The sequence below is a fragment of the Sturnira hondurensis genome, unplaced genomic scaffold (genome assembly GCF_014824575.4).
Source record: "Sturnira hondurensis isolate 20B ecotype Veracruz unplaced genomic scaffold, ASM1482457v3 Scaffold0019428, whole genome shotgun sequence".
Taxonomy (NCBI): domain Eukaryota; kingdom Metazoa; phylum Chordata; class Mammalia; order Chiroptera; family Phyllostomidae; genus Sturnira; species Sturnira hondurensis.
In genome coordinates this window covers 10,588,604-10,598,324 of record NW_028092059.1, presented here as the reverse complement: position 1 = coordinate 10,598,324, position 9,721 = coordinate 10,588,604, and the positions used below count along the sequence as shown (strand labels likewise).

The 9,721-nt window shown below is 51.5% G+C and overlaps 1 protein-coding gene across 6 annotated transcripts; it reads right to left on the bottom strand.

Annotated features, from left to right (window-relative positions):
• Window positions 1-880: 880 nt before the first annotated feature.
• NR4A2 (nuclear receptor subfamily 4 group A member 2) lies at window positions 881-8,026 on the bottom strand. Of its 6 annotated transcripts, XM_037027815.1 has the most exons (9): window positions 7,662-8,026; window positions 5,872-5,994; window positions 4,543-5,408; window positions 3,647-3,776; window positions 3,102-3,265; window positions 2,015-2,217; window positions 1,620-1,636; window positions 1,458-1,515; window positions 1,130-1,310 (listed from the first exon to the last, which is right to left on the bottom strand). In XM_037027815.1, the coding sequence occupies exons 3-9, from the start codon at window positions 5,404-5,406 to the stop codon at window positions 1,223-1,225; spliced, it is 1,524 nt and encodes a 507-aa protein (XP_036883710.1). In that variant the 5' UTR covers window positions 5,407-5,408; window positions 5,872-5,994; window positions 7,662-8,026; the 3' UTR covers window positions 1,130-1,222. The 6 variants fall into 6 exon arrangements, 5 of the variants coding, with proteins under 5 accessions (XP_036883706.1, XP_036883707.1, XP_036883709.1 ...); XM_037027811.1 differs by having other exon boundaries at window positions 881-1,310; window positions 1,458-1,636; XM_037027812.1 differs by having other exon boundaries at window positions 881-1,310; window positions 1,458-1,636; window positions 3,177-3,265.
• Between the last annotated feature and the right edge of the window lie 1,695 nt (window positions 8,027-9,721).

Below are 9,721 nucleotides of genomic sequence, written 5' to 3'. Positions count from 1 at the left end.
AGTGCTCAGTAATTTCCAGGGAGTTATGTATATTATAAGCACTCTGGAAACAGTCAAAAGCTGCTGCATGCAAGTTTTGTTTAGCTTTAGACAACAAAATAATCAAGATATAAACTTTCTTTTATCAACATCAACAGTACGTACAACACTTACAAACAAGGAATGTTGGACGGTGTTACAAACACTATGTGTCCCCTTTGTCAGGATTTTCAGATGTGTAATACTTGTGCCCACCTATTTTACATTTGAGAAAATGTTTAAGCTCAGATAACTACCAATCTTTATAAAATCTAACAGACTACATAGTGTCTGAAATACTATTTATATAATATAGACATTACTGAAGTAGCAAGTGCCTATAACATCTTCAACCTAGAATCAACATGCTGGTCCCTTTTTTATGTAGTTATTATTTTTTTTTGCAAACACACGTAACTTTTAGAATTTGTAATATGTATTCATAAATAGGCACAAAATAATTTAAAAAGCCAAACTGCATTTGGGTAAATTTACAAGCCTTTGCCTTCTTCAAATCATGCCACCCACGCAACATTTAGTTTTACTATATATTACAGCTTTCTCTACAGCAGAAAACTTTAAAGTCTGTTAAAGGGCAATCCTTGTGGGTCCCCTTACGGTGTGTGTGTGCACATGTGTGTATTACATTTGTCTCAACTGCAACAACCAAACGTGGCCAAACCCTTCCCATCATACATTAGGAATCTTTCTTCTGAACATTAAACTGCTTTTTAAACTGATAATAAAAAGTTTATACCACTGTTTTGTGTGTAGTCCATGTTCTAAATCCAGGATGCCCCAAGCCAAAATGCCCTTTCAGGTTCTGCCTGCAGGTTAGGAAATAGCAACAGTTTTTGTGGGGTTTTTTTTGTTTTTTGTTTTCCTTTAGGGATTAAGGGGCTGGGAGTTTAATGGAAGGGGAGGGGGCTGGCAAGAGCTGAGACAGCTCAGGGGATATCTCTGCCCATGTGACTTGCCCCCTCTGGACAGTTTTAGGTTTTCTTTCCAGTTCCTTTGAAGTGCATGGGAGTAGGTCTAGAAAGGTAAAGTGTCCAGAAAAAGTTTGTCAATTATTGCTGGTGGTGGTACCAAGTCTTCCAGTTTCAGGTAGAAAATGCGCTGTAGCCCCTGTGTACAAAGGGTACGGAGTTCTGGGAGCTTCCCCAACAGTTTGGACAAATAGTTGGGGCGATTCAGCCCCCCATTATTGAAAGTCACGTGGTCTTTGAGACAATTTACTATCTTGTTTTGCAGTTCTTCCACTCTCTTGGGTTCCTTGAGCCCGTGTCTCTCTGCAGAAAACACAATCAAAAGCAAAAGAGGAATGCACAAAGTGGTTAGCTAGCTGGCAACACCAGGGTAGAGTCTGTGGCAAGGGGAAACCAGGACAAATCCCTCTGGGCAGTTCTGAAGAAGTGCCTTGCGCCTGTTCTACTGACCTGTGACCATAGCCAGGGCAGCAATGCAGGAGAAGGCAGAAATGTCGATGTTCATATTCTGCAAGTTGGAGGAGAATTCAACAATGGAATCAATCCATTCCCCAAAGCCACGAACACATTGCAACCTGTGCAAGACCACCCCATTGCAAAAGATGAGTTTACCCTCCACTGGGTTGGACCTGCAATTAATACCAAAGAAAGAGAGGGGAGAAAAAGAGAGAGAGAAAAGCTAAACAACTAATTACTTGAAGAGCAATAAATGAGGGATTTAAGAGGCACCTAATTACCGAAGAGTTAATAAAATGTTGACCAGTGGACCTTGAAAGGGTTCAATATCCTAACAATCAAGAACGCTCCCTATCCCACTTCCCCTCCGTTTGTCCAAGACTTCTGGGCTCACTTCTTCCCTTCTCAATCTTTCTCTTCTGTCCTTTCCCTCCTTTTCCCTAGTCGGTCCTTTTCTCTTTCCCTCCTTTTATTTCCCTTTCTCCTCTCTTCTCTGGTCTCTATTGCTTTCTTCCTTCTCCCCTGGCCGCCTGGATTGCTTCCTCCGTTACCTGTATGCTAATCGCAGCACGAACAGTTCTAAGAAAGCCGATTCAAATAGCAGGTCCTGGTCGGCTTTGGGCAGGTCAGCAAAGCCCGGAATCTTCTCGGCCCAGCCCCTGATGATCTCCATGGAGCCAGTCAGGAGATCATAGAACTGTTGGATATGCTGGGTGTCATCTCCACTCATCTGATAGTCAGGGTTCGCCTGGAACTGGAATTTCATTTTAAAAAGCACTTAATGAGGTTCTCTAAAATATATAACCCGTGAAATTGCTAACCCCGTTTCTAGTAGTGGAGCCAGGTTTTTATAACAATTAAACCTCTCTCTGACCAGTAAGGAAATTAGATGTTCCGGGGCAATTAATTCAATTAGGGATGGTGCTATGAGGTCTTCGCTTTAAATATGTAAATTACCATTTCCATACAGACGAAATACAGTGCCATCCAGCCCTGGGAAACGTTCACTCTTATCTCCACAAAACAATTGACACGTTAGTATTCATGCCAGTCCCAGAGTGGGTCTTGAGCAGAGGCGCCCTTTGCAAATCTTAATAAAAGTGCAGTGACTTCTGGGTTTGCCCGACATACTTCCTCCAATTAAAGCCCACACATTCCTCACAGCTGGGGTAAAAATAGGACTCTGACCCCCTGATCCTCCACCGCACTGCCATTCCGTGGACCCTCTCTCTTTCCCTTTCCGGACCCCCGAGCAGGCATTCCCCACCCTGGTGTGCCAGGGAGGATGAGGATTAAAGCACCTCCGTGGAAGATCGGGAATAAAATCCAGTGGGGGCTTTCACACTGCCTCTGGTTTGGGCATCAGAGGCATTAATATGTGAGTGTGTGTGTACCATGGTAACAGAAGGGGCTGGAAGAGATTTGACCACCGTGGCCTAACTTTTCTTCCCTCCTCTGCAAGGTCCTCATGTCTATCTACCCTTGTCTGTGAGTCTGATGGTCTTCTGTGGCTCTGCCCAGCACTGTGACGCCACAGCCTTGATTGCCTCCTTTAATCTCTAGTGATGGGAGTGGGGAGGGGTTCCTGCCCATCTGTCGGTTTGTCCACATGATACATACCCCCCACCAGCTTCTTACCCTGGAATAGTCCAGGCTGGTCATAGCCGGGTTGGAGTCGACATGGGCCCTGACGAGGGCACTGATCAGACTCACCGGGGGCGAGGGGGGAGAGGGATCCTGTGGGCTCTTCGGTTTCGAGGGTAAACGACCTCTCCGACCTTTTAAACTGTCCGTTCGAACCACTGCAAAGAAAGAGCCGGTTACTGCCGACCGGCCAAGTAGGACCCAGCTGCGGCCTCGGCCTGTCCCTAGGCCCCTCCCGGGGGAAGGCCACAGCCGCGGGGCAACGGGAGGGGTGGCAGAGGCCCCACTGCTTGTTAAAAAAAAAAAAGTGCTGGGTTGTTTTATGTCCTCTTCCAAATGAATCATATGGTTAAAAGGAGAAGGGCCTGGCGGCTTCCTCTAGGACAGGCTAGGGAAGCTGCGGGATCGTGGAGGCGAGACGCGGGTGGAGGGCTAGGAGTCCCCCAGCTCTGGCAGTGGAGAATGGGGTTGGGGTAAGGCCATGGGCGCGGAGCCGGCCCCTTGCCCCCTCGCCCCCTCGCCCCCTCGCCCCGACCTACCTTCTTTGACCATCCCAACAGCCAGGCACTTCTGAAACCGGCAGTACTGGCAGCGATTGCGACGCCGCTTGTCCACTGGGCAGTTCTTATTTGCTAAACAAACGTATTTCGCGTTTTTTTGCACCGTGCGCTGGAAAAAAAAAAGACAATAGAGACCGAAAATTATTTTTCTCTTGAAAACCAGCAACAGAGGGAATCCACAGACAATTTCTGAACGGCTGGGGTCTACATTACCTTTCCCAAACAAACACATATACCCAACTCCTTTTTATTTATTTCTTTTTCTTTTCTCATTCTTTTCTTTTTCCTCCCCCAGGGCATGTTACAGAAGAAAATTGATAGCGTTAACATTTGAGCTAACCTTGCCTCTCCTTGCTGTGTTTTATATGCCAAGAGAAGGAGAAGGAGACGTTCAGTAAATACAAATCCGTGGGCATTCATATTATTTACATTCCTTGGAGACCTTCTCTATTTAAAATGATAAGATTATTCAATCAGGATGGCGAAATAAAGAGATCACTTAATTTGACCATAGGGAATTCTGTTCCACTTGGTTAGCTCAGACACGGTTCTCTGTCCTAACCAATTTCAATCTGAACAGAGAAGACAGCTCCGAGCACATGCAAATGACCCTCTTCCAACTCCCGCTCCAGCAAGTTGGGGCGGGGGGCCTGCCGGGTGGCTTCGTGCAGGGGATGCGACCCCGAGTCTCCCGGCCTCCCCACTTCCTTTTCTCAGGCACCCGACTGCCCCCACCGCAACCTCTGCAGACCCTGGAAGTTGAACCTCCGGGACCAGCTGGGCCTGAGCTGCCCGCACCGAGGTGGAGACCTCACGCCCAGGCTCCCGGCCCTAGGGGGCCCCTACCTGCCTCCTCCGCCCCAGGCCTTGCTCACCTTAAAGAAACCTTTGCAGCCCTCACAGGTGCGCACGCCGTAGTGCTGGCAGGCCGCGTTGTCGCCGCAGACTGCGCACAGCCCCTCGTTGGAGGGGGAGCCCCGCGACGGCGGCGAGGGCACCTGCGTGTCGAGCAGCTGCGAAGCGTGGCCGATCTGCAGGCCCGGGAAGCCCATGGACGCGGGCTTCCGGATGGGGTTGGGCACAGCAAAGGTCTGCCCGTCCACAACGTGGTGACTGCCCGCCGGCTCCGGGTTCATGGGGACGTGCAGGGGCCCGTCGAAGCGCATCTGGCAGCTAGACACAGGGGTACCGGGGGGCGACTGCTTAAAGGAGAAGAGGGAGAGGCGGGAGACAGGCGTTTTCCTCTGCTCGATCATGTGCGTGGTGGCCACGTAGTTCTGGTGGAAGTTGTGGAGGGAGCCCGGGTCATCCCACATGGGGCTGTGCTGGACCTGGAAGCCAGGGGTGGTGGACGTTGGGGGCGAGGAGGGCTTGTAGTAAACCGACCCGGAGTGCGGCATCATCTCCTCGGACTGGGGGGGCAGGTGGCTGTGTTGCTGGTAGTTGTGCATCTGAATGTCTTCTACTTTAATGGAAGACTGCTGTCCGGACAGGGGCATTTGGTACAAGCAAGGTGGCTTGACGTCGTAGCCTGTGCTGTAGTTGTCCATAAAGGTACTGAAGCTGGGGAGAGAAGTGGTGGCAGTGATTTCAGTGTTGGTGAGGTCCATGCTAAACTTGACAAACTCTGGAGTTAAGAAATCGGAGCTGTATTCTCCCGAAGAGTGGTAACTGTAGCTCTGAGAAGCGGGGCTGGCTCCTTGAGGCGAGGACCCATACTGCGCCTGAACACAAGGCATGGCTGGAAATGAAACAGGGTAATAATATACACTCAGCCTGGGCAACTGAACACTTTCTCCCGGGCTCGGGTACACCTGGAGCTACACCAGCAGCCCCCGGCAGTCAGAGAGGTGTAGGGTCGCGAGGGGAAGGGTGGAGAGCGCGAATCCTTAAGAGGGCAAAACTGTGCAGGGTGTGGAAAGGCTGGCCAAATAAAGACCCAGAGCTAGAAAGCCCGGCTATTTCCAAATGCCCCCCATCAACCCCCTTTCATGGATAATCCTGCTCAAATGAGCCTTTTCCTCTGAAGTTCAGGTTCAGCAAACTCATTCCAGAAATGAAATTGACCTGCACAATGAGAAAGTTGTTCCCGAAGGTGAAGGGTTGGAAAATCTTAAGTCACAGGGTTTGCTGAGGAAGACCGCATTGCCCCTTGTCTTGAGGTTTAGGGAATGGGGGAGGGGGAGAAATCAAGTTGCACTAACCTTCAGCCGAGTTACAGGCGTTTTCAAGGGAATTAAAGGTGGACAGTGTCGTAATTCAGTGAAGGCTAAAGTTTCCAAGATTTTAGAAAAGCAATGGGGAGTCCAGCCTGTCAGATCTCCTCCCTGAAAACAGACACAGAAAGCTTCAGGGTGACATTCTGGACAGATTCAGCCAGGCATCTGTAGACTCACCAGGCAGGCCTTTCTATGCCCTCCATGATTGTTTCACTGGAAATTGTGAGCAGCCTTCATCAAACCTAGCAGTTAACATAAATGTGTAAAAGAGATGGCTGAAAACAACAGAACATGCCACCCATTGCACTGTATAAATCCTTGCAGAGAGAGGGTCCTGAAGAAGCAAAGGTACTCCATGTACTTGCTTAATACTTATGATGTAACAAATCGGACACTTTGGTAGGGTGTATGGGGGGTGGAGGGAAGTGTCATTCCATTCCGGTTTAATTCAGACCCCAAAAGAAGAAACTAGAGGTTAATAAAATACAGCATTAAAACCTTCTCTGTTCCACCCCCCATGGTGAAGCTGGCTGTTCTTTGGGGAGGGGAGAAGAAAGTAGAAGTCAAGAATATAAAATGAGGCAGCCTCTCCCTCCACCCCTTTGAGATACAAAATGTTGGAAAGGCCTGGGCAGCCCTGAAGTCAACATGACAGAGCACTGGGACTGGGGAAACAGGTGAACTGGCACTCACTTTTCCAGGAAACTTATCTCTCAACATTGTTAATGGCCGAGGGGTGGAAAGAGGGGCATCTTAGGAGCATTTTAGGTCCACTGCAGAGAGAGGGCAACGTTGCTTATCTGGTATTGGGCACCAATGTTAGAAGTGACTCCCAACATAGCAAGCTGAAGACCTTCCCTATACAGCCTGCCACAATCTGCCCACTTGCTGGGGCAAGGTATTCTTGTATCCTAGTAATTTTCAAACGTTCCTACTCGGAAGACATTCTACACCACAGACAATCTTATTACTAATGAAAAAGAAAGCCAAACACACAATCCTTCTGTTCTCTTCCCCACCCCCTCCCTTTTAAGGATCTTGCTTCATTAATGGAGAGAGGTTAACCTTAAAAAAGTAGAAAGAAAGGAGACTCTTGACCCTCACAGCCATGAGAGATGTTTCTGTGCTGGTTACTACCCCCCTGGTTACTTCACAGCTTCGTAACTGTACTCTTTACATATTCTCTCTGTTTGTATCGGACACCCTCGCACACACAAGCTCGGCATATATCAAAAACAGACATTTCAGTCAACTTAGTAACAGGACACTCTACCCCACCCCACCCCACCCCCTTCCCTTACTCAACAATACCCAGGAAACACTAGCACACTGGCCAGCCGCGGTGACACAGTTCCCAAGCAACACATAAACTGAAGCACTTTCTCGCTCCCTGTCACTTTGTGGGCAGCGTCCAGGCCCCTCGAATACACAGGATTTGGAGTCTTAGCATCTAAAGACGACAACCAATTCCGCACTAAGAGCAAACTTTGCGCACATTCATTTTCGCGGGCAAGTCCGTAGCTCTCCAAACTATGCTCCCTTCATGCCTACCAATGAGGAGGCTGGAAATCTCTGTTGGGAGCCAACTCCCCGCTAGAGTTCGGACAAATGCCCTCCGTAACTGCGCGACACCTCCTCCCCATCCTCCGGCCCCACTCGCGTTTCGCGCCTCTGATGCCCAATTCCAGAGAACCTGTACCACAGATGTGGAAAGAAGAGACGTGCAAAAGAAGAAAGAAGGATTAAAAAACGCGAGTTGCACGGGCGTCACCTACTCATTTAGGAGTTCTCCACTTCTCTCTTCATTCATTCAACTCTGCCGAAGTGTAGTTCCCTCTGGGAGTCCGGGCGCAAGGTCGGGGAGGGTGGGCTAGAGGGGCAAAGAGTGCGGAGACGCCGAGAGCCGGGAGGGAGCAGGGGAAGGCGGCTGGCTGGACTGGCGAGCAGGACCGCGGAGCTTTGCGCGAGCCTCCTGGAGGACTGGCCCTGGCGGCCAATGTGCCTTTGTTTATGTGGCTCGCGCTGCCGCTGCCAACATGCACCTAAAGTCTCCGCGCGTCAGCGCGCGTCAGAGGCCCGTCGCCCAATCGCTGCGCCGCCGCGCTCCCCGGACTCCTGGCCCGCGCTCGCTTTGGTATATTTCCGACCTGACGTCACGAGCAGGGCCGATTTTAAGGTGGGAACCATTCTGGGTTCACCTTGGTAGCCAGTTCGGGTTTTTTTTTTTTTTTCCGAAAGAGGTGTGACCTCTCCACTCTGGTCCGTGCAGCCCACAGAGCGACATCTCACCCACCTCCCCCAAACCCCGCGCCACCGGCGCCGCCTAGCCTCTCACACGTGGGGGAGGGTGCAACAAAAGCCTGGGCGGAAAGAAACCCTCTTGTGGGCCAGGTAGCCAGCACCTGAAGTCGTAAGGATGGGAAGTGCCTGGCAGATCCCTAACCTCACCCACCCACAATGGTCACCCCCATTAGCGGAAGAGAGTACAGACGTCCCCTGACACGAGACGCTCCGAGGGCTTAGGCAATTGGGGTGGGATTTCCCTAGCGCGGTGTGTTCCCCCTCTTCTCCCTTTTCCTGTCCCAGGCCGCCACCTCCTCTTCTGGCATATTCATATTCATTCTCTCTCTCCCCCCCTCCCTCCTTCTCTGTCTCTCTGGGAGTCTGAGATGGTAGGGGCTAATTGGTGTTTCCTTCTTTCCTTGCAATGCTCCTCTATTGCTCACGTGCAATAGAGGACGTGGTGCGTGAGGAAGGGAGTGGAGGGAGAACGAGAGACCCAGCCCATAGGGAACCCAAAAGTCAGAGCGAGGCCACTTTTCTTTCACAGACAAGGCAGCCGGTGCGGGCAACAGGTGCGACTTCTGCAGAAAGATGCTCTGATCTCACCATCTCACCATTTGCCGATCTATTACTTTTCGACATTCCTCGGTGCCAAAATTCGTGGGAGGTGCCTCCACGACTTTTAGTGAAATATATTGACCCTCCTTTGAAGCTCAAGGGCTCTCACAGCCTCCATGTGAGAGCCCAGAAAGAAAGACAAAACCTGAGGAGTAGGTGATAGAACAGTTCCGCTAAGCGTCAAGGGTGCGCGTTCAGCCCTCCCAGAAGAGGGGCCCCGGCGGGCTGTAAGGCTGTGGGGGTGCCTCGACCCCGCGGCCCTCTGAGTCGCCGCGGACTCCGCTTGGCAAGTCAATCCAACCACCACGCTGAGGGCGCAAGGCGCTTTCTAGCAAAGGAAATGCCGATTCTCCCAGGAGCAAACCCCCTTGCCAGTCCCCCGGCCTGAGCTGGCCGGGCCTATGAGGGCTTCTTCTCCGCGGGGCTGGCTTCCAGGCCACTGGGGCCCCTCGGCAACTCCCCGCCCCCACCATCCTCGTGTTCCCAGAACGGGCCGAAAGCGCCTTGGCGCTACCCGCGCTTCCGAGCTGCTCAGCTCTATTCTGCACCCCTGCCTCAGCCCGCTCCTGCCGCCTCCCGCTTCCCAGCGGCCGGAGAGGCGAAGCCATCAGGTGCCCCGAGACTGCCCCGGGAAGCCGCAGGCTCTCCAGCGCCGCAGCCTCGGGAAATCCTACGTGTCCACCTTAAGTTTTCCCCAGATGTTGCCACTGCCGCCGCTGCTGCTGCTGCTGCCGCCGCTGCTGCCACCGCAGCTCAGCTGTGCTAGAACGGGCTGGAGGGGGGATAAAAAGTAAACCAGGAAATGTGTGTGCTTGTGTGCATGTGTGTGTGTTGGCGGGGGGGGGGGGCTTGTGGTGGCGAGTGAGGGTGTGTGAGTAGGGGGATTAGGGGAGGAGGGCGAAGAATAGCTTATTAGAATGAGCTCGGTAGCGTC